Below are 25,478 nucleotides of genomic sequence, written 5' to 3'. Positions count from 1 at the left end.
TCCTGCAGTTTGGCAGAAGTCTGTAGGACTTCTTACATTCCTACAGGAACAAAGATGCTTATTTAAATATTGCAGAGGTAATGTCCTTGTTATGCTCCATATTTCTATGCTTTCCAGTGTCAACAAAGAAAAAGGAGGGGGGAATAGTGTAATTGTTTTCACAAAAAAGAGGTAAGTAAGCAGAAAGCAAACAAAAAATGAGTGCATTCAAAACAAAACCCCATAAAAGCCAAAAAGTTCTCCTTATAGTCTCTGCTATCTTAAATGCACATCTGATCTCAAAATTGTGTGCATGCATACAAAAGAACAAAAGGAATTTTATTTGGTCTAGCTGATTTATTTTAAGAGCCTGCACAGGCAGAAACCACCAAAAACATAAAGAATACTTTAAGTAATAAAAAAAATATTTTAATACATATTTTCACAGAAACCACTGATGCACTCAAAGATAGACTATAAAATAAAAAGAATTTCATATAACACAGTGTATTGAAAGCTGAACTCCAAATTCAGACAAAATAACAGCCAAGAGCACATAAATTAAACAGCTAAACTCTACAGATGAAAGCTTTCAAGAAATCAAGAAAGCAGGCACTCAAGCCATGTAAGTTTGTGAAAATACGGTTGAAAATAAATCGGATGCAGTTTTTCCTATCTACAGTGTTTTGGTTTACAAATAAAAAAAAGAACAAAATAGGAAGCTGAACAAATCACTTGCATGACTATTGCATTCACAAATTAGTATGGAACTGCTATTACTAAAGAGATGGGCTTGGACCAATGCACTGCAACTGTGTAATACAACTCTTGTCTACTTGCACAGCTCTTTCCAGGGTCAAAGGCTTATTCTGGTGTCATTATACTGTCTAGCCACATTTCTAGGGATCACAGTCTTACTCTCCCTCCTGTATTAAAATATTTTTGTTCTTAAGTGTTTGATGACATTTGCACTTCAGCCTAGAACCATCTCTAGGCACTGCTTTGGTGTCCCTGTAAACAACAAACAAGTTAGTATCTAATACTGTTAGTAGTCTTGAGAAAAATTACTACACATATTTTACCTGTGAGAGAGTTTTAAAAAAGAAACAAGAAAAAAATTATCTGCAACAGCACATACCATTGTAGGTTCAAGGTCTGCTTCATGCTTAACATGAAATAGGAAGAATTTAAATAAATAAATAAATTTTAAAAAAAGGGGGCCAATCCCTGACCAGTCAGCACCTGAGGACCAATAACTGGAAAGTAAGAATGGAACACATGCATTTATTCTGACAAAGTTCACCAAATACTATGCCACTTCTCGTGTCAATCCAAGCGCTCTACAGTATGTCAGTCAAATGTACAGAGACTAACATCTCACTAGCCACTGCCTGCATGGACGGCTTCTTATGTCTAGAGCCCAAGCAGACACACTAAGTTCATAGTACAGACAAACCTTCAGATATCTCCCTCTCCTTTACCTCAGTGGGTAAAATAAGAAAGTTGCTGTGCATACACAAACATTGACCTATAGTGTAACCAAAGGGACCTCTCTGTTGTGAAAACATGTGCACTATCTATTTCTCAACAGCAGTTTTCATTTATGAAAACTGGATCTTATTTTCTTTGCTCAACAAGGCCTATAAACAGCTTTGAGAAGCAAAATTTAATCAAATTTATACTATGCAGAAGAACAATTCACAGCCTGCCATATATTCTGACTCTAATGTTCTGCATATTCTCAGAATAATACAAAATATTGCAGAGCACCCCACTGTTTGCCTACTGCTAAAAAGCATTCTTAGGACTATCTCAAATCTAAAATGCTTTAGTGGCCTCTGGTAATCACCCTTGTCTCATCAAAAGCAACAGGCACTCCTCCTCCTTTGCTCTGAGTCTCATGAAGATTTTCTAAAGTGTAACATGTAAAGAAGATTTAGCTTAATGAGATCTCAGCAACATCTCTAACTCCCACTGCTTCCAGAGTACAGTTAACACTTTCTCCGCTGTTATCAGATGCCTACCATGCAGCTCAACAAATTCAACACACAACAAAACAGATTTATTAAAATCACAACACACAGCAATACTATGCCACCTACACAAACAGATCAATAAAATATCTTCATTTACAACTTTTCAGTAAGTTTGATGGCCCTAAATAAAAAGGTGCCGTGTTTTCTCTGAGCATAAAAAAATCAGATCAGTAAGATCAACAGAGCATCAATTAACATTTTCTGGTAGGATACAAATGGGCACTGGAAAAGGCAGACACATGCTAATTCATGACAGCATTACAGCAGATTGCTGATTAAATGAGTTCTAGCCATGGTCTGAAGGCTGAATTTTTACTTACATGGGGAAAAATTATGTTGAAGTCATTAGGATGAATATTCTGCATTTTATAATTTATTTGTTTTTTACTTTTCCCCCCCACAGAAAAGCAAAGCCTTGCAGACTCTGCTGACATGGTAACCATGTTACTCCATTCTCCTTTTCTAGAAAGCCCAACATAACCATTCAATGGCGGCCCCAGGTTAGTGCAGCACAGAAACTATGTCTAGCACTATATGCACAGTTTTGGCTGGGACAGTTACTTTTCTCCACAGTAGCTTGCATGGTGCTACATTTTTTTGTGATTAAAACAGGGATGATAATACAGATATTTTAATTACTGCTGAGTAGTGCTTGCACAGTATCAAAACCCATTCTGCTTCTCATGGCACCTCACTAGCAAGTAGGCTGGGGATGTGCAAGAAGTTGGGAGGGGACACAGATAGGGCAGCTGACCCCAACTGACCAAAGGGCTATTCCATACCATATGATGTCATGCTTGGCAATAAATGCTGAGGGAAGAAGGAAGGGGGAACATTTGGAATTATGGTGTTTTCCTTCCCAAGCAACCGTTATGCGTGATGAAGCCCTGCTCTCCTGAAGATGGCTGAACACCTGCCGGCCAGCGGGAACTAGGGAACAAAGTGTGGATCATGCAACACCCTAGCAAATCTATTTTCAGCTCAGTTACTGAGCAAGCACTAATGCAGAGGAGGAGCTCACAGTTTTCAAGTGTCTGAAATAAAGTGTGGGATGGGTTTTTTTACTCTTTAAAAGATAAAATAAAAATCCAAACACGAGATGAAAACACTGGAATATCATACTTTCCTCCCTGTTACAGGTTTCCTATTGCATTCTGCTATCTCTGGAACTTGCCACTATAATGGAAGATCTGAGACTTCCTAGAATGATAACTATTTTACTTAATGCTTCAAAAAACCTTAATAGTGGAAGTCACCTGTCTTTCCTAACTGGATTCTGGTTGCTGAGTGGAAAGTGGTGCTTCTAAGTTGTGCTAAGATGGGTCATCAATAGCTCAATCTATCAAAAAGTAGAACAATTGCATGATTTTCCAGTTTAAAAACAATCGACTGATCTTTGCATACAGGTTTCCAAATGTTTTCAAAGAAGTGTTCTCCAGCACAGACACCACTGCAAGCTCCAGGCTATGCTCTGAATGCATCTGCTTCCTGATTCTTAATTGTTAAGCCCTGTTTCTTTAACTCATGCACCCTAAAGGAACATTTTTACCTAACAACATCATGTGAGGAATTATTATCTCATGTTACAGATGCGGGAATTAAGACCTGGACTGATAAACTTGCTCTAGGTTATTCAAGAATCCTGTGGATTTGGAGATGTATGCTATGTTCCTCCAATGTCTGATGCTCTAACAGAGCCATGGCTCCGCTTACAGCCGCTCGAATATTGGAAAGTATGTAACACAAAACAGATAAACATCTACAAGACCTCAGTGGTTTAGATACATTGTTGAAGTTATGTATTTTCCCTTGAAGCTCACAACTAATACCCAAAAGATTAAAATTTTTTAAAGCAAATTGAGACGGAATGTACAAAACAAAAAGCTCTAGAATGTTACGTTACATACTGTCTGTAATATCAAAGTCTGAATAACATTTTATCATCTCATATTTAAGTGTTAAAACAGCAGCTTTAAAACTGTGTTTCTGAATAATAGGTTGTAAGTTTAAGTATTCCTTCACCTTTCATAGTATGTTATTTAAATAAAATCCATATTGTAACCCATCTGCATAGATTTATCAAAATTGGTGAAAGTCAGTATTTCTTCATAGCTTATACAAAAGCTAAAGGTTCTGCTGCTGTTTGTATAGCTCATCATTAGCTGAGGTTTTCATGACAAATTGCTGTTTTCCACCACTTCACACCTCAGTGACATCTCACTGCTTGAAACACAGAAGACATAAGGCACAACAAAGCACACAGCCACCATGCTACCCAGAGAGCTACACTGCAGAATCATCTGTGGATTCCAGTACATTAAACAAGACTACCTGAGACAGAGTCGATGTGCCATACATACAAACAAGCTGAAGTGGATTTTCAGCATGGTCACTCATAAAATCTTGAAAATTTTTACATCAACTGGTTTTTAATTGTGTACAGTTTAATGCTGCAGTGACTACAGAGTATCACAAACTAAGTTAGGACTTCAACTGTCACAGCACTTTCTGTTAAGCACAGTAATTATTATATGGCTGCTACTATGTACAAGTGTAAGGAACTTATTTGCTGTTTATTTTGAAAGTCACCTCCCAAGATGGGAGGATTCAGGTTCCAGTCAAGTACACAAAGGCTTCAGACTGTACAAGGTTGAACACAAAGTTTTCTAAGCACAAAAAGGAGAAAGATGGAAGGCGGCAAAGGACAGGAAGATTAACAAAAATGTTGGGCTTTGTGTACTGATGTCTCCTGCCATTCTTGGATGCCTTAGGAAGTCAAGTTTTGTACAGGGTGAGCAGATTTGAAAGGGATGATCTAGAAGAGCCAGCTATACTTCATGCTCAAGCATGTTTAAAGCAGTGCTAGTTTCCTAAGCAAAGGCAAGTCAATTCTACCCATGGTACAGTAAAGGGAAAAGAAATGCAGCAGCGTGGGACAAACAGCAACAGGACCCCAGCCATCCCTCAATAAACAGAGACACCAACTCATGTCAGAGGAGGAACAATGCTGTCACCAAACAAAGCACAGACCGAGTCACAAATTTTAAATAATTGTTTTAACTGCTTATGCCAGAAGTCCAGACTGTTCTATGGCAAGTGACAGACTAATTGAGACTTCAAGCTTGATTTCACACTGTGTTACACATTTATTTGCAGGACTGGCCCAGAAGTACTGCAATTTGTATTTTAACCTTGAAGAGCTCCACACAAGGAAGGCTGCATTTCCCACTACAACCCACACTAACAGTATTACCTAACCACAAAGATATCACAAATACTTAAACCAAGGCAAACTAGCAAAGAGACTCATAAAGCATTATTCAATGCCCACAGAGCAATGTTAAGAAACAGCTGCAAAAAGAAATCTGCGTTTTTCCAGAAGATTTGCTTATCATATTTTGTCAGTCTACCAATCCCACTACCTGAGTAGGTTTTCTACTTTATTTCCTTCTCATAACTGCAGAGGACACAAAGATCTGTAAAAGCTTTTTCATTAACAGAACTGCTTTGCAGATATGACATCATTAGTCCTATCTAAAAGCAAAAGAATTCCTTGCTGTAAGACTATACTGTGCAAATCTGGCACAAACAAACAGCAGAATCATTTAGTCACATCTTTGTTACATTTTAAAGCATTGCTGACTCATTAGGTTTCAAACAAAAATACAACACTATCACTAAAATAACCCACAATTTGAAAAGCCCTCAGGTCTCCATGGAGTCAAAAGTTTCTTTATAGTGGATTGAAAGCTTTATTAGACTACTTTGGGTGGCTTCTTTTAGTTCCTTATACCCACAACAAATTAAACAGGCAAAACCAATATTCAGTGCAGGGCTTCTTTCTTTCCTTCAGAAAACCTCTGGGAAGGTTCATGTTATCTGAAGCACTGACTTGCTTTTGTGAGAGGGGAACTACCCAGGTCAGACAGTAAATCAGAACAGGGAGAAGAAGGAACTCGAGGTGCAGACATTGCTATACATTACCTTCAATTCAAGATCTAACTTCAAAAAACATTCAAGTTAACTAGGGACTTTTATTGCTTTCAGAGCTTTGGAACTCAATACCTTTGAGTTCATCCAGCCTGTTTAAGACTAAACACTGTTAAATATAAAAAGAAATGTAAGTGAAAAGACATGGAAGTAAGAATTGTTGAAATGATTATGTAGAATAAAAAAAAAAATCTGATTTAAAAAATATGTGTTTCTGTGTATATTAAATATGCCCTTTTGCATTTCACATGTAGTTCCATGTACTTTAAAAGATAATGACCATCAACTAAAGCAAAGGAACAAGATGCTGGTTTTTAAACTCTTACTGTTACTTGTAGCCTCTGGTCACTACAGGGAAATTATTGCAATGCTTTTAAAAAAAATTTTATGTATTCAGCTTCATTTCTTTATTCTGAAGAGCCACTCCATTGTACTGTAGAGAAGGGGAAGGAAAGAGGGAAAATAGAGCAATAAACCCACAAAGAAAAAAAAATATGAAAATGAAATTACCAGGTAAAAAAAACTGAGAAAATTGAGAATTAGCTAGAGTTCTTTAATTTTACTTCTAGTAGTGAAGACAGATACATCTAGTCCTCTGAAATCAGCAAAAAGGTAAACGTGTTTAGTGTAGAAACAAAAAAAAGAATCATTTGTTTCTGTACATACAATAGACATATTTATTATGTTACTGTAATAAAACCATTTTGCAATTTAATTCCCATGTATATAAAAGTTGAACCAGACAAACCATTTGTACATGTAAGAGTAAACATAATGTAATGAATATTTGCTAGCCATAATATATAAAAAAATATTTATAATTACTCCACTGCAAGACTAACAACATGAAGAGTTAATACACTTCTGTTCTCAAGTACTTGAAATGTATTTTCTAGTTACAGCGCTTCAGTATTTTATACTGCAATATTATTTAGTAAAATTTAGTTGGCCATTTATCTGAAATGACTGCTCTCAGCAAAAAGCTTTAATTACTACACTACATTTCTCATCTTACACTTTTTTACCTTACTTTTTGGAATTTTCAGTTTTAACTCTTCTAGAGGTTTGGAGTTTTTTTAAACATAATTTGTCCAGGTGTAGGCTAATTGTTAGCAACTTGAGGGCAATAGTCAAAGTGCAGAATAAAATATTTAACACTTGAGTAGTATTCTCATTTCCAATTACCTCACTAGATACTAAAAAGCCCCCAAAATGTAAACCACAACTATTGACAACATTCTGAATTATCAGGTTGTCACATGTGAGACACCTGGAACTACTTCAGCCATCTAGATAAACTAGGATAAGATATCACTAAAAATAAAACACAGGGTTTCAGTTCAGACCTCTTTCAAAACAGATTCAGTAAAGCATACCATTAGAGTATACAAAAACTAAAAATCAACTGCTCACAAATAATCACGATACAGTTCTACTAGTAAAGCATGATAAATGCACCTTTGTTTGAGAACACAAGCTGTATCTTTAAAATTAAACTATAAGGTATGATCAAGAAACTTCTTCATTGTTATCTCAATAACTATTGTACTTGTGCAATGTTTTCTCTAACTAGTCCACTCCATATTTTCTGTTTAAAACCCACAAGTGGATGCACCACAATTCTTTAATATAGCTATTTTCAGCAAATATCTTTATAAACACTCACAAGAGGTTATATTTCATATTATAATTTTATTTTACAAGTTTCTGCTACCAGACTTAAGAACAGCAGACATGGAAATGTGTCCCAAAAAAAAAAAAAAAAAAAAAAAAGCAACTAACCATTTCTGACTTTACAATTTTATCAGTAATTTCATTTCTATAGCTTCTATTATTCAATTCAATGGGGCCACACAGCTACTGCTAGCTTTATCTCAGAAATTATTCTTTATTCCAGATTTTGAAAACAGATGCCCACTACTGATTTTTTGAATATACTATTTTATTAAGAAATATGAAAAACACTGAGGATATCATAAAATGGCAACAAAGCTTTGAAATATTAAAAGCACAAAACTATGAAAGAAAAAAAGTCCATCAAAACATTCATAATAATTTATGAAAGGAAATGTTATATTCATCTGGCAAAACAGCACTATCTTTTTGGTAATGCAATAGGTTTTACTCTCTGCCAACTAGTTTAAGTGGTAAATCTGTAAAAGAAAAAGGAAAAAAAAGGAAATTATACAGTTCACTAAGCCAGAAAATGGTTATTAAGCAAATTATTTGGGGAAAGAACAGAAGTAATGTTTTTATTACTTGTTTATAAGCATTGCCATGTGTATACTGATATTAATATTTATTCCAAAGTTAGATAATCCTCCATTAGTTAATTAAATTTAGTTGTGAATTTATTAACTAGTATTTCCCTGATCATTTAGTTAAGGTATTTTCAATGACACCCAATTAAATGTGAAAAGACTTCCCAATGTACTAGTTTGCAAAATTAATGGAGTATCTTCCATTTCTACATACTCTCTCCTCACTAAGAACTAATTCATTTTGAAAATTTATATTACAGCATAACTATAATAATTACTATTCAAAAGTAATAATTGCTGCATGGATTTATTCTTTCTGGTACAAGGCATCCCTAATCCCTTTTCAGCCACTACATGTGAGAAAAGAAATAGAAATCAAAGAGTGCAAAAGTGCTTAGAACCTCTCAAGATTACTCTAGATTCAGTAATGAAGGATGATGTTATTCTCATTTTCAAATCCATGCCTCACACTGAAGACAGCAACAAACTTTAAATACATCTTTTTATTTCTATGCTATTAAAAAAATATTAATTTTAATTTACTTACTGACTGTAAATATACATTGTTAATGCACATCTTTAACATAGAACTGCCTAGGCTTGATCAATTACTGCACAAAACAATATTTGTTCAGAGTTTATGCTTTATTCTTGAAAACAGTAAGAAATTGGAAAATAACACTAAAACTCACTATACAAAAATACAAGAGTCATACATCTTTTAATATCTAGACATGCATATATACACCTATATGGTAGATCCTTCTAGCTAGACAGCATATATATACACGTATGATGGATCACTTTCTTGCAAGCTTATCCTGTCACTCCTCAAATAAATCCTTGATGTTCACAATTAAAGCTTCCTATGCCCTCCAAATTCCTGTTTCCACAACCAAATAAACTTTGTCAGCTACTTTGCCAACACTTTCATTGTTGTTACTCTACAGCTTCATCAATTCAAGAGTTAAAAGTGCACAGAGAAGTGAACAGATTCCTGAAACATAAATTCTATCCTGTTATCATTCACACTGAATTGCTAAGACTTTCTCAGTAGAATTGCATAATATGCCGAGCTTCTGAATTACACACATTCATTTTTTGACAGTTAAAATATAAAGTATATTCTTAAATCCTGATAATATTTGCTTTTACACTCCAAACAAAAGTAGAAAGAATACATTTTAGCAGTCAAAATGTTAGTGCTTACAAGTTAACAGCAGCAATTTCAATTCAGGGAAATTCTTCAATTTATTACATTGAACTCCACATTTTTAACAACACTCAAAATACTTTAAGACAAAAGCTTACAGCAAATTCTCAGCTGTATACCCAAAATATCTACAGTCACTAAAATGTATATATAAATAAAATCAAGCTGCCCTAATATTTGACTGAATATACTCTTAAGATCTTGTATTCTAGCAAGTTAATTTGTATAGCCATATGAAACGGACTGAGCAATTTGCTTCTTATTTGTGACTCATGACATGGATTTAAATTCGGTATGGATTGATAAAATGCATCACAAAATGTCCAAGAAGGTACAAGTTATCTAATCAATTTTTCAGGCAATTTTCACTTCATCTCCTTTGAAAAGGAAAAAGTCTATGTCACATAAAAAAGAAAGAAGATATGAAGAACACACAATATAGTCCTTTTTGTGTTTACATTGCATACGCATTTCAAATGCCATGTTAATAGCAAAAAAACCCCAAGAGTCTGCTCCAGAAAATCAAAGCCTGTATGCTGTGTGCCCATAGTGGGGTCCCAAGTACAAGAGAATGCAAAAATACTTCAATTTGAATCAGGAAGTTTGATGATTAGAACAATACATGATGATACTGTTGATACATGAAAGGGTTATTTTTTTATTACACAACAGAATTAGCCTTTGACTTCAAAAAAGAAAACAAAAACCTAACAAATAAACCCAAGTACTCTGCTTCTCTCTTAGAAATTATATAAATAAAGTCTGTAATTTTTATGACAGCTGCCTGTATAAGCACATACAGTGCAACCGTATATAGAAATATATTACTTTTTCTTATAAGAATAAGGAGACAGAATTTTAATTATATAAGAAATTTTAGTTGCTACTTACTCATTTTCCAGAGGCTGGCGTTGCAAGCTCAATAACCACCCTTTAAAGGCACTGGCACTGTTTCACTCTGTGGGCGTTAGACCACCTCAGAATGTTTAGAACCACCACCACAACAACACCCTTACACATGTGCATATTAAGATCAGCTACAAATGGACATTCTACAACAGTAGCAGAGTAAAATTAACAAAGATCATGGCATGAAAGGAAGTGGAAAGAATATTTAACTTCCCTTGCACCTAGAAATTACTGCCCACAAACATTAAGGGGTATTTATAGTTGATTATTTCACTGTAGCCCTTTTATGTCCTATTTGAGCTGGTTTATGTCCATAATCCTTCCCTGTCAACAATTCCTGCCAGTTTGTACATTCTTCAGTAGGATCCTAGTACTTTTTAACATGTAGGCCAGGTCATAACAGTGTGGGACTGTTTTTGTCTGTGGTTACATGTTTTTAATTTTTCTAACTACATGCACTTTATCACAGGACAGGCAAAACAAAGCATTAAACAAATCCCATCACCTCACTCTCAAAAGAGCACACTCCCTTATACTCAAGTATCACATTAACAGGCTGTCAGAATAAAGCCATTCTTCAGTTTTGCCCATGGTTGGCCTGAGCAGAAGTTAAATTTCTAAAAGGTAAACAGACCTGACGCAACCTTTCTACTTTAGGTCTTCCTTATTTCTCTCCTAACAGGATTTACTTTTCCCCCCAAACAGAATCTTTCCTAGCACATGGAAAATCAGGTGTTTTGTCCAGTCTTTACCTTCTGGTAGTTAAGTCACCACCACTGCAGTCCTAAACACACAACTTCAAAGGAAAATGTATCAAGAGTCAATGACATTTTATACAAGATACTTTAGTGATCCTTCTCTTGTTTCCTAGATCAGCCTTTTTTCCTGTGGACAAGTGGGTTTTGGTTTTTAATTTGGAGATCTTCTATATTTATGGAAAATTTGAAACTACTGACAATAATCTTCTTTTCCTAGTTACCCTTTCCAGTGTCTCTAGTAATTGTGCATGAAACTCCCAAGGTCTATGGAAAGACATAAAAAAAGACAACTCTGAGTATGGTCCTAGTTGTACAAGCTAGCTTTGAAAGCAAATTCATTACTAAAAATAAAATTTGAAAAATAAAAGGTAAAAATACACTAAGTCTTCATCTTATGTTTGTATCCCTTCTTTGCCACACCAAGGGAACACCAGTGAGTGGTCCATGCTCATCCTGCACAAAGAAGACAGCAAGGAAAATCACTTCCACTTACTTGGTGTTAGTTCTGGGTTTCCTTTTAAGTTCATCATCTTTGGAATTGAAGGTCCATATATGTCTGCATCAAGTAAACCAACTTCTTTTGTCTGTGTAAAGAACAACAACAACCAAAACCAAATACTGATCAAAATGTCTGTCTTCCTTTATTAATCATTAGTTAAGCAAAACTTTAAAACTGTCCATAGAAACAAAGTATTATCTTGATTGTAAACACAGGTTTATCCCTGTTTCCTTTTTCTCTAAATTGCAATTGAAGCACAAAATACAACAATGTCTCTACAAGCTGAGCCAGACGTCTTCACACAATTTACATTCTCAATACAGAGAATCCTCACTTGCACATTTCCTTACTTACAATGTAGACCACAGATACATATTAACAAACATTGTAAGCAATGTACATGTCTACTCCATGTACGTTTATGAAGAAATATAATTTTCACTTTATTTAAAAGGTATCACATTTTATTGTTAAAAAGCCAAGCAATGTTTGTGAACATATATGAATCAATGCAATTGAATTACAGTAGTGACTATATCAAAAACATGCAAAACATATTTTTCTCTTCCATTTAAGCGTCCAAAGTAAACTTTTGCCATCTTAAAAATACTGAAATGCAAGTCTCTGAAGCCAATTAAGCAGGCATAACATTTTAATCAAATGCATTTACACAAAAGAATGCTAAAATTATGGATTTATTCAACTACATATGGTAAATTAGGCAACAAACTTTAAATAAAAATTATTTCAACTACGTAGTCTAGACTTACACAAGATTGATTTCTATAAGCACATTCTGTGGAAATGAAACTATTTTTGTACAGATGGCAAGACACGCTACCAATTACCAACTTCTGTAAATCATGCAGTAAAGAGCAAGCCCTTTAAAGTGCTGAATGCCAAGTTTCTCTAACATCTCTGTGATTCTATGATAAAAAGCTAACTGTACTCAACATTTTGCAAAACTGCAAGCATGTTCAAGGGCTTGTTTGCAAGATTAAGGCAGCAATGGGAGCTTTTCCTACAATGCTTAATCAGACTTCACTGTTAGGGTTTCAAAACATGCATAATTTTTTGGATGAAGCTTTCATGGTTTGGTGTCATACACTAAGCCATTCTGTTACTGCAGTTTTGATGGGAAAGAGGGAAGGATAAAGGCTCAGTGATAACTATCAAGTTTCTGGTTAGAAGTAGAGTATAACGAGGCTTTTAATGTAAGTATACAACATCTCTCACCTTTAACAGGACTTCTAAACACAAAGTATATTCTGTGGTATCACAAGGAGTTTGTTTGGTGGGGTTTTTTTAAAACAGAAGTGCACCTGGATTAACATCCTACATATTCAGGTCACTACTTCTAAATAAATCTGAATTTCATGTAAGATAAAGAAACTACCTCATAAAAGCTGAGACATGTGAGAAGCAAGACTGAGTCTTTTTACTACAACAGGTAATATTTTGAGCTTGGGGGATTGTTTTTCTGTGAAGGCTGCTTTCTCTTTTTTTTCCATCTTCTCTTTTTTTAAGCCATTGGTATTAAACCCTGAAGGTACCTTTAAGAGCTGAACAATTTAAAGTGTCAAATTTACCTAATAAAAAACAAATGCATCTTAAATTTTACAACTGTGAAGTAAAAAATGCTTTACCACAAATTATCTACTATTACACTTGGAAAAGTAAGTTTTTACTTCAAAAATCCTTTGTTTTTCCTTATGCAAATTCAAAACTGGACACACTTGGAATAGTTTTGAGCTCCCCAATTCAAGAGACAGGGATCTATTTTAGAGTACAAAAGAGAGCTACAAAGATGATTAAGAGACTTGAACATCTTTCCTACGAAGAAAGACTGAGAGAACTGGGGCTGTTTGGTCTTGAGAAGAATAAGAAGGGATCTCATTAATATCTATAAATATCTGAGGGGTGGGTGTCAAGAGCAAGGGGCCAGTCTCTTTTCAGTGGTGCTCAGCAACAGGACAAGGAACAAGAGTTATAAGCTAGAACATGAGGAGGAACTGCTTTACTGTGAGAGTGACAGACCACTGGAAAAGGCTGCCCAGAGATGTTGTAGAGACTCTCTCTCTGCAGACTTTCAAGACCTGTCTGAATGCGTTCCTGTATGATCTCCTCTAGGTGATCCTGCTTTGGCAAGGGGATTGGACTAGATGATCTTTAGCGGTCCCTTCCAACCTCTAACATCTATGATTCTCTTACTCTGAAAAATATTCCATTACTATTATGTTTGTTCTCTTAGTGGTCCTTACATAGACTACAGGTCCATGCCAATGACAAAATGATCCCTATATTTCCTTCTGTTAACTATTTTAGCAGACATTTAAGAGTTTAGTCTCTCCAATACACTTTCTTAAGTTTCCATTTTATGTCTTTCACATATTACTGAAAAACATAATTTTTCAGTTACACATTTTGCAACCAAATGCAACCAGTTCCATTCGTATCTCACAGAAGGCCCTTCCGCACATACTTCTGTGTTCAGTGAAGAATCTGGTAATAGTAATTGATTTCTACAAGATTGCCAAATTATTTATTGAGGAACAAGCTTGATAAAAGACTTCATGCCAAACAAAAGAAAAAAAAAAAAAATCAGAAAAAGCTGCTATAAATAGCTATTAATCAACATTACTACTAACATCCAGAGATTCTCTGAGAGCATTCATTTAATTTTTGCTCATTTTTTCCAAGACTGTTTTCCATATTTGCTAAGGTATATGTATCCCCACTGGAAGTTAGTGGATGATATTTTACTTTGAAGTAAACTCTGTAGACCATCAGAATATCCCGGTTTTCAGCCTGAGAGGGACAGAGGCACAGGTTAATGAGCCGATGTTGTCCTATGAAGTGAAGGATTCCCTACATTAGAAGTAACCCAGATATTTAGCAGCTGCAACCCATTTCAAAGACAGAAATTTCAGCTAAGTGAAGGTGCCAGTTAATTTTAAAGCTGGTACTCTTAATCCACCACCAGGACTCTCAATTTATTCTTTTAATGTCATTACGTACTTAGAACTAATCCCAAACTGCAAGCAGCAACACATAGGACAAAAGGGAACTTAAAATCAGGATAGGCTCTGGCTTCCTCGTTTAACATACTGACACACTGAATAGCCATCTTTCAATTCCTAATTCTCTAATTCTCTCAGCTGCACACTAATTAAGTGTCTAGCTGTAAACTGGATTCAAGCCAAAAAAGTAACACTACAGTTTTCTCACTCTATCCTAGAAACGCAGACTTGTTTTAAACATTTGCTCTTCTACTGGTTTAAAAGCCCTTTTCTTTCATATGAAGAACTTCTAATTTTCTGCCAGCTACTCAACTCCTCTGGCATTTCTCCCCACAACAGTCTGCAGTAGCTCCTACAGATTTCTAAATATCAGATACCAGTAATTCAACCTTGTTTGGCCTTCTTGCACATTACGAATCCTATATAAAAAAAAAAAAATTAATAAAACACTATTTTTAAAGTAAATTATCAAAATCCAAAATAGAATCTCAAACATTGCAAGAACTCTAAAGGATGCCTCAACACCTTCACACCATGACAGAATTATTATAAATGTGCTCCACCTTACACGTCAGTCTGACATGTGCAGAGTTGGCAGTGAAAAGTTGTCCCTTCCCACATCCAGGATGAGGATAATTAACTCTCCATGCAATACTTTGAGGAAAGTAACAATTTTTAAAGCATAGAGTTATTTGATTAATAAAACATTTTAAGTGGCCCATGTTTAAAAATATTTTTACTCCCATTAATTTTTTACTTTAAAAACCTGAGATTTTTGCAAAGCTTTATACTCTCATTTTCTCAGCTGATCTTGAAGCTGAGCAATCAGAACAAGATGATCCCAAACAGTATAAATTCACATCTCCAGCTTTATAAACACTTTTAGCATTAAGAAACAAGCATGAAGACCTTATCTATAGCAGTTAAGTCTTCTGATTCTCTAAGCAACAAAGGTAAAGATGCCTAGAAATTAAACCCCAATAATTAGGAAAGCTGCATGGAAGGAGGACAAAAGAGGTCAAAACTTGCCTTCATGCTATAATTATTCAGTGAAGAAGCCCATTATTGTCTAAATTCTTCTAGATTTGTTTGCTCTGGCCACATGGAACTTTTTCCTTATCAGAAAATGTATATACATTGTGAAGTCATCTACTAATGCAGCAGTCAGTATCTTGTAGATGAAGAGTTTAATTACAGGAGCCAAACACCTGAAAAAAACTGAAATGTAAAGAGAATAGCCTCGGTGAATTTTGAATAGTTTTTAAACTAATGTGTGTTGTTTGATTAAATACACATAATGAAATAACTGAAACTAATTTTATCATAACAGTGAATTCACGTGAAGACTCTGCTTATAACTATAGAGCTTCTATGCTAGATGTGCTATATATTGTGAGAAATCTCTTATGTATGCGTAGATATTCACACAAGTTTTCTGTTTAAAAAATCTGCTTTGTGACATGTTGACCGTGATATTGTTTGAATAAGTGTTTTTCATTTAGCTAACCATCAACTTTCCCCAGCTTTATTTACATTACAAGACAATGCGTTTGGCCTTTTACTGCCTGAAGTTAAACGCTATAGGAGGGGAAGAGGCGCCCTGCCCACCCCCAGCGCTCCTCCTCCCAGCCGGCTGCCTCCCTCGGTACAGAAACACTGATGGTCTTAGACTTAAAATCCTACGTTGCTCAGCAACCAGTGGGTTTGCTTGGGAAAACAAAGGCCATACCCTAAAATGAAATCACCCTTCATGTAGTTCAAATTTTGGTCCTGGTCTGCTAGACCAAATAATGCCCTGACAGAGTCCAGCTACAATATGCAAAACTGATGCCTTTAATCACCTGCCCCCACTACTGCAGGCAGAAGCCATTTGCTTATGCTTACATGCTTGTTTGTTCCATATGGTTTTACTTCTTGCTCCACCATTCTTCACAACACAAAAACCATTTCATCCTAAAGTGAAAAATATAAGTCTTCCTGGAAAGAAAAGGAGTCAAAGGAAATCTGACTGGGGAGCTTGGCTCATAGTGACAGCACAAGCATGCTGCCTCCCAACTGGCTTTGCGCCATCCTTAGTCATGCACAGCTGGTGTTTGCTCACTAAAATACTCTGTTCATAAACAAGCAATCTCTATGCTATTATTGCTGCCATCTATTAATTCAACTTGTTTCTACTATAATAAATCGTCTCTGGCCAGGCAGCTTTCATAAATAGTCATTCTAGCCTGAATATGAATCGTCCTGGCACAAAACCCAAAAATTCTTCCCAAGTGCTCCTAGGGGAGCACAAACGACTGCTGGTACATCAGAAGAACGAAAAGAATCAGCTCTCCAACTAAGCAAGCAATTAAAAATGGGACAAAAGGGTAAAACTTTAAGTTATTTCTTAACACAAAAAAAAACACCGTATAGATTACAGATCTTGGTACTGGCACAAGAGCTTATACAATTCTTAACTAATCCATCTACAACAAGTAACCCGGGGTACCAAAAGCCTAATATTGCAGAAAAGGATGAGAGGCTGCTCTGCTTGTTTCCCTGGCTTTGCATCAAAAACAAAACAAAAAACCCCACAACCAAAACAAATCTCAAAAAAACCCTACTTTGTCTTTGATGTGGTGTCTAGGCATCTAAATGAAATCCTGTCTTGAATTATTTTCTCTGTAACCATGAGATAGAAATATGCCAAACAGACTGAGGACCGGCATGGAAGACTTGAACTCAAATCCCAGTTCTGCCAACAACACTCAGCGCCAATGACAATGTCCAAGGCTCTGTTGATGCCTTAATACTTCAGGCCATCACTATAATAACTGAAAAAACTTCCATATAAAATATAGATTTAAAATAATAATAATATATATATATCTATAGAAACAGTGGGGGTTTAGTTTTTAACTATAGGAAGAAGACTTTCAAGAGAAGATGGAAGGAAGCTTTTTTTATCAACAGGACAAAAAATTCTTTTGTGTTTTGACTTAATCTTCTTCTAGCTTATGACACTATAAAACAACAATAAGATGACACAGCTGTTACTGAAAGCAGGAAGAATGTACTATCCAATCTCTTTTGAAAGCATCTTTCACAGATCTCCCTCACCAGAAAACAGTTGTTCTCAACAGCCTGTGACCTTTGTAATCTTAGAAAAAAAAACACTTGAAAGATCAGAAGACAACATTATATTTTAAGTCATTTAGGTCCAATACATTACTTGCTTTGAAAATCTATTGATAAACACTGAACTTGTAACAGAAACTGGCTGTATCTAATGAAGGAAGCATAGACCTTTATTGTCATGGTGACCTATCTTACTTCACAAGTCTTTTCCTCCTTTATACAGTATATCTAGTTCAAGCATCAGCTTCAATAAATCTCTATTTTGCTTGTAAGAGACTGTAATAAAATTGAAGGAGGCTGCTGAAGCCCTGATGTACATGACTGCTTCCTTGGAAGGAGATAAACTTACAATAGCAATGAAGGTAAGGGAAAAAAATGGGAAGGTGATGCAAAATCAGTAGTTATTGAAAGTAAAATGAAGACATCCATCACTGTATATCTGAGGTCAAAGACATTCACTTTAAACTTCAGAAGGAGGCACCAAAAGACTCTGGAAAAAGATCTCCCTATTTATTTCACTTTAACAAAATTGAACATTACAATGATCCCTACAATTCAGAGCACTGGACAATCCCAGCCTGGACCAAGGTCCCAGAGATACTAATTTCATAACTTCGACTCACAAAACAATAAACCCAAACCAATGGGTGTACACAAATGAACACACCAGCAAATTCAAACCAAAAGCTAAATATAAACATGATACATACCATCATTATCTTAAATAAAATTACATATATAGAAATGCATGAACAAACAAGATATAGTTGAGTTGATGTAATCCACCTTAATTTCTAACCTGTAGCTTCATTAATGCGCAATTTCATCATGGCAGCATCTCGTTAAATTGTGACCATGGGCTCTTGCAAGTCTCAGCTATTTCATCAATTTCAGCTGTTCACTGATTAACAGCCAATGGATGCTGGCCTCCCATGTTCCACCAACACATAATAGTAACATCAGAAATTACCAGTGCATTCTATGTTTACTTAACTTTCTTGGCTCAATTAATTTAAAATTATTTCTCAGTCCCCAATTTTTCAAGTAACTCTGGCAACAACCTCTTCGATCACTCTAGATGATGGTGTGTCTTATTTGTGTGCTTTAAAAGTGTTTTAATGGGCTCCTGAAGTTATGTATCACATTACTATGTTAAAAGCTAAACGTTTAACTCCTAATGGAAGGGTATAACCCATAACTTGTGTATGTCAGAACAAGCAAGAGATGCTTTATCTAAATATAAATTTAAACAATGCACAAAACTGCATGTTTTGAAAGTGTCAGGCACAACCTTAAAAAAACTTAAGCTGGTACAGAAAGTTATGTGCAATTAGTTGACATAGTTTCCATGGAGCTACTCAATGACCATGCCACAACAACAGATCAGACTGCAAGATCACACTCGTTTTGTAAAAGTACTACAGCAAATGCTATCTTCTGAAGTTAATTAGAAAGAGCCATCCAAGCAGTTTTGCTTTTCAAGATGACAGATTTTTCTCTGAAATCAAATTAGTCCAGCAGCTTATTTAAAACACAGAATTAAAAGCTGTGAAATATCAAGACCAGATACCATTGCAAACAGTACATATTTCATGTAACAGCTTTAAACACTCTCTTTTCATGCAGTATAACTAAGTTTATGGAATTTTTCTTAATCTTTTATAAAATTTCTACAGAACTGTGTAGATTGCATGTAAACCTTACTCCCTCTACCTGCTGTTTTCTTTTACTCATCATTTACATGAAAAAGATGCTACATTTACCAGAATAAAGTACTTGAGGATACTTTGTTTTTAATTTATGCTCTATGAGTAGAGAACCTGCATTATACATCCTTACAAAGGAAGTGAAGCTCAATTCTCAGTTTACCTCTGTGGCAATAAGTGTGCATAATTGAACTACTCTCAGTTTATAGTAGCAGGTGGACATAAGGAAGACCTGTTGGTTTTACACTTGAGTGGCTCCCGTGGTCTATTTATAGTCCAAGAAATCAAATTCTGCAATGATATTCTGTCACTCAAAAAATATATTTCCAAGCTTCAAGGAAGATATGAAACTCCTTTTTTTCCTCAGCTGTTTCTATATAAAGTACTTCTGCACATTAATTTATCCAGAAAAACTAAGTCTTTAGAGCTACACAAAATGTTTTCGACACCATCCAGCACGTACTCATATTTTTTCCAAGTAAGTGCTCAGCAGTGATAGGATGTAGCTATTTATTATGTGTCTCCAACTTGCACAAACTTCCTCTACTATGTCTACACATCCCTGCAGAATTGCAGCTGAACTCCAAGACATGTAAGGGAAAGGACATAGCCAAACACAGATGAATAATGAGAGCTACTAAGTCATTCATGGCACTGATAAAATATAAACAAAATAATATAAATTCAGAAGACCTTGAACACCAAATAATGAAATTGTCAGAGTAAATACTTTGATTAATCATACGTGACTGCCCCCAGCAGTAACCATTTCATTTATGACTCACACACTTGTTTCACATGAAGGCTGCTAAATACATATTCACCTACCGAATCATTTGCTGCCAGGGCGAGGGCTGTATTCACTGCAAGAAAGAGGAAGGAAAAAAATAATAAGTGCAAGAAAACTTAATGCCTAAATATTGAGAATGCTATCATTTCTAACAAGAATAAATATAAGTACATAACACTTTATAACTGCATTCATCATCCCGATTCTTAGCTTCTTGCACCTCTACAACATACGTTCAAGTGGCAGCAGAATCCACATTGCAGTCCATGTCTGTTAAAAACTCAAGCTAACCTGCAGAAACTTGTAAACTTTAAAGTTTCTAGACAGCACTGAAAAAAAACCAAAAAACACAATCTAACTTTTTTCTGCCAAAGGATAACATTAAGAAAACAATTCCGAAGTACCCACTTGACTTTTGAAAAGTGGACACTTTACTATAAAACTAAAATGACACTACCATAGGCAACCTTCACCACAGTCTCCTACTGAACTTTCTAAAAACTAGAGTTTAAGTAAGTACTGACTTACACTATTCAAGTACACCAGGAAGATGATCATGCCTTTTTTCTATTATTTATTTCTTGTTTAATATATTAAATGTGGATATTTTCTTGAAGATGGTACAATGCATGCTTTTTGCTTGATTTTTATGTCAGAAAACAAAGTCTCATCTACCCTAAAAGCATATGTAACTAAAGAAAAACCAGATGAAGCAATTTAAAAGACTGTGAGCTTGTTTACATGATTTACATTTCCATCAATACTTAAATCCCATAACTAAAATGCAACTACAAGCTGTGGTATCTTCCAATGGCTCACCACCTCTATAATGCTGGAAAAACTCCTTAAAGCTTCAGTATAACCAGATAGTAATTTTTATAATCCAAGCAGTAAAGTGTTTTAAAACAAGCAAAACAAAAACCTACACACAGAAAACCCACACAGAACTCCTACTTGAGTAACATCTTTTGCTTTCTTTACGCCTTGTTGTATCGCTGTCCACAGAGCCTTTTAAATAAGATAAACTGCAGTCAATCTTGTTCTACTGAAAGAGCATGAAGATACTGAGAACAAGCCGGGGGCCCAGATTCCCAGTTTAAATAATTTAGCATTGAGAAAGAGGCGTTTCTTTAAACAAAATGGTGACGTTGATGAGGAAAACTGTACAGCTCTTCCTAAGACGCACACAACCTTGGGTTTACTCCTAAGCTGGTAAAGCATATAGCTTTTGTTCTTCAATTTGCTATTTAAACAGATGCTTGATTAATTGTTCCCTGAATCAATCAGAGGAAAATTTATCCTCTGAAACTTGGAGACCAATTTACAAATCACAGATAAGGAGAAAAAACAAGCAAACCAATGATAAATAAAATTTTTAAAAATCAACTGCACCTCAGGTTTGAAGAGGCACAAAGGAAGCAGCAAGTTATTCCACACAGTATTAAAGACACTTTATATATCTATTTTCTTCCTATGCAATTATTGTGTGTGAAAATTATAAAGTATGATCCATAATGCTTTTTCAATAAAGGATATTCAACTATTGAAGGGGAAAAAAAGGTAGACAGTAGGAATAATATAGCGGTAAACCCTGAGGTTTTTTATCAGGGTATCTAGCTGTACATTTCATGTTCTCTTTTGAAACCCAGCTGATTCTTGCATTCCATTGTCTTTGTATTGGTTCTAAGAGGGCACAGAGGTGCAGCACAGAGCCTAACCTGACTCTAAACATTCATGTTGGCCCCATTAACAGGTTCCCATGTAGAGGAGTCCAGGGTAGATACATTCCAGAGGTTCAACCCACCTTTTCCTTTTACTTATTTTTTTAAAACTTCACAGCAGGCTCCAAGAAAAGTCACCACTGTATCTCCAACCATGCTAAAATAGGCAGGCAGTATCTATCTTCCTGTGCATCATCCTTGATACAAGTTATTCTTCTTGATGTAAGTACAAACCTGGGAGGTTTATTAGTTTGGACTTTGTAAATTCCAAGTTCAAACTGGCCCTAGAAATAGCACAGCTGAACTCTCTGAATGTTGAGCTACCAACACAAATGAAACTTCTTGGATCAAAATCAGACATGTACACAGCCAGGTGACTGTGCGTGCATCCATGATACGGTTAATCTACATCATTAATAACATACCTACAGCCAACTACATCAACTCTCTCTGAAAGGTAACTGTCAATACTTACATCTCAATGGAAGTATCACTTATAGACAGAATAACTTGTTTATTACTATTTCTCAGAATATTTTAACATGCAGAGAATGTGCAGAATAAAAAAACACTACTTAATCCTGGAAAAAAAAACAAACATTAACAAATACTATTGTCATATTTGCCAAAGCCCAGACCTGTGTCTGGGGAATAGATGGATTTTGGCCTTGACCTTGAAAGGGTGAGTGTCAATAACAGTACATCCTACATGCAGAATAAAAGCATGCAAGAGAAAAAAAATAACACACAGTTAAAATGACTGAGATACATTTGGCCATGTGTTGACTTTATCAGCTCTCCTGAACAATAATGAAAAATCTCAACCCATTAGAGTTTGCTAAAAATCTCTCAAGGCCAAGGTAGTTGGTAGTATCAATAGCTTCATTTTCCTCAAACTGCAGGAATAATAAAATGTGAGCAAGAACACCAGCTATTAATTGTATTCAACTTGCACAACTGAAAACACTAAGTTTCAATAAATTAGAAACTTCTTTTCTTTCAAGACTTTGAACACTTCTCATTAGAGGATCAATTTTCTACATTAGTCTCATCTTCAGGAGGAGATGCAAAAGAGGAGACACAAGAGATGAAAAAAACAAACCAAACCAAAATCAGAACATCTTTGGCCAGATGGAGTACATACAGCAGAATGTTGATAAAATACAGAAACTTGACAGGAAAGAGATAGGAAACAAACCAACCATATAAGGAAACTTACACTAAGCAAACAAAACAAAACAAAAACAAAAAAAACCACCAAGCACTCACACTAAATCCAACAAAAACCAACCAAAGTATTTAAACATGCACTGAAAAATATTTTTGCTCTAACACAATTTCTTCTTTTAACTATTTCAGAAGACCAAAAAGTGATAGAATCACAGAATGGTTAAGGTTGGAAGGGACCTTAAAGATCATCAGCTTCCAACCTCCCTGTTATAAGCAGGGACACCTTGCACTAGACCTCATCCAACCTGGCCTTAAACACATCCAGAAAGGGGGCTTCCACATCCTCCCTAGGCAAGTAACAGAGAATACAATATGAAAGCTATATGCAAAAACAGAGTTATTCAACAGACATACAAAGACAGGTTAAGGAATGTCCCTGACCAACCTGACCATAAATAAAGTATATCCACTTGTCCTGAAATGCAGATCCAGAGCAATTCAAATATAAACACACTGGGAGAAAGAATATGAAGAACTTTGACAGTCTGCCCGAGAAATGCAGAGAATAAGACTGATTATATTCTGGAGCCCCCAACATAAGAAGGACATGGAGCTCCTGGGAAAAGTCTAGCGGAGGGCCACAGAGATGATCTGAGGGCTAGAGCACCTGTGCAACAAAGACAGGCTGAGGGAGCTGGGGTTGTTTAGCCTGGAAAGGAGAAGGCTCCAGGGACACCTTATAGTGGCTTTCCAGTACCTGAAGGGGGACTAAAGGAAAGCTGAGGACGGACTGTTTACAAGGGCTTGTAGCAATACGATGAGGGATAATGGATTATTAAAACTGGAAAAGGGGAGATTTAGGTTAGACCTGAGGAAGAAATTCTTCAGTGTGAGGGTGGCGAGACACTGGAACAGGTTGTCCAGAAAGATTGTGGAAGCCCTAGCCCTGGAAGTGTTCAAGGCCAGTTTGGATGGGGTCCTGAGCAACCTAATCTAGTGGAAGGTTGGAACTAGATGATCTTTAAGGTCCCTTCCAACTCATACCATTCTATGATTTTCTGTGGTGTGGTGCTTCAGGAATTAGAGATCCATACCGCCTCTAATTACTACCCTCCTTCCTTTTCAACTCCTGCACTCAAAATGAGTCAGCAGAGTCAACACCAAACATGTTCCCCAGAAACCTCCATTAGTATGAACATAATTTTAAGTACCTAATTATGCTATGCAATACTCCTGTTCATACAAGTTATCTGATCCTTACTTGTTCATCTGAACCATGACATTTATTCTCATTTTAATAAACAAGAATCTTAATTCCTTTTTCTTTTTTAGCATTTGTTAACAAAAGGCTGTTCAATACAGCAACATCTGAATGGCTCATTTACATTTCAACTCTCTTAATGCTTGTTGAACTCTGATTTATTTTTTTTAAATGCATGAGTATGAGCTCTTTAAATGTAGTATCGATATGTGTCATACTTTCTTACATAGATAGATAGACAGATAGATAGATGCCAACTAGCAGAACTTAAATCAGCGCATTTGTTTGCATACAGGAGGATTACCTGAATTTACAAACAGATACCTGACATTTTCAGTAACCTGAAACAATCAGCCTATGAATTATAACCATCGACCAAAAGGTACATCATTAAGAAATGCAAGTGACAATTGTTTTGCACTTCTTGGTACAGGAATGTGTTCCCTATGTATAGGATAGTGTATACAATGTATTCTATGTACAGAGAAAAATGCTTTCAATTTTTCATTTTTAAGTGCAGTTACTCTTACTTATCATGTTTGTCTGTTCTAGTATTTATTAGACAATCTGTTTCAAGAATGGCTGAAATACAAGCACAAAACATGAAATTAAGAGCTACAGCAATGTGACACTCATGGCAAATAGAGATGAATGGTAGACAACATTCAATTAGAGGATGACTCTTCCTAGTCTAGAGGAAGATAATTTTAAGCAAATTTCAAACACTTGACAGATCTTTTCAAATAAGTTTACCTTCACTGTCATCTTCGTTTAAGCTGAAGCCAATTTCTGCAGTATTGGTAACTCATGTACTATCTTGTTCTACTGTATCAGGAGTGCAGTTAGAGTAAAACTTATTCAAAACCTAATGGTGGGGCTGAGAGAAGAGTTCAAGGTGCTTCACAGGGCTCTAATAATTTTGCACAGTTTATAACTACTTTTTCATCTTTTGTTTATGAAATGTCTATGCAAGTTGTTGAGAAAACTGGACAGAGACCTGATTTTGAAGCCTTCTAAACATTTTTAGACTCTACAGAGCATACCACTA

At 35.6% G+C, this 25,478-nt stretch overlaps 1 protein-coding gene across 1 annotated transcript in view; it reads right to left on the bottom strand.

Annotated features, from left to right (window-relative positions):
* NUBPL (nucleotide binding protein-like) overlaps window positions 1-25,478 on the bottom strand; it is a 79,925-nt gene that overhangs the window by 52,416 nt on the left and 2,031 nt on the right. The window contains exons 3-4 of the mRNA XM_009993928.1: window positions 20,317-20,351; window positions 11,640-11,730 (exon numbers count right to left, since the gene is read on the bottom strand). Coding sequence (XP_009992230.1) covers window positions 11,640-11,730; window positions 20,317-20,351 — 126 coding nt within the window. The remainder of the gene's footprint in view (window positions 1-11,639; window positions 11,731-20,316; window positions 20,352-25,478) is intronic.

This window comes from Chaetura pelagica, unplaced genomic scaffold (genome assembly GCF_000747805.2).
Source record: "Chaetura pelagica isolate M959 unplaced genomic scaffold, ChaPel_1.0 scaffold11, whole genome shotgun sequence".
Classification (NCBI taxonomy): Eukaryota; Metazoa; Chordata; class Aves; order Apodiformes; family Apodidae; genus Chaetura; species Chaetura pelagica.
This window is presented reverse-complemented; position numbering and strand designations above follow the sequence as displayed.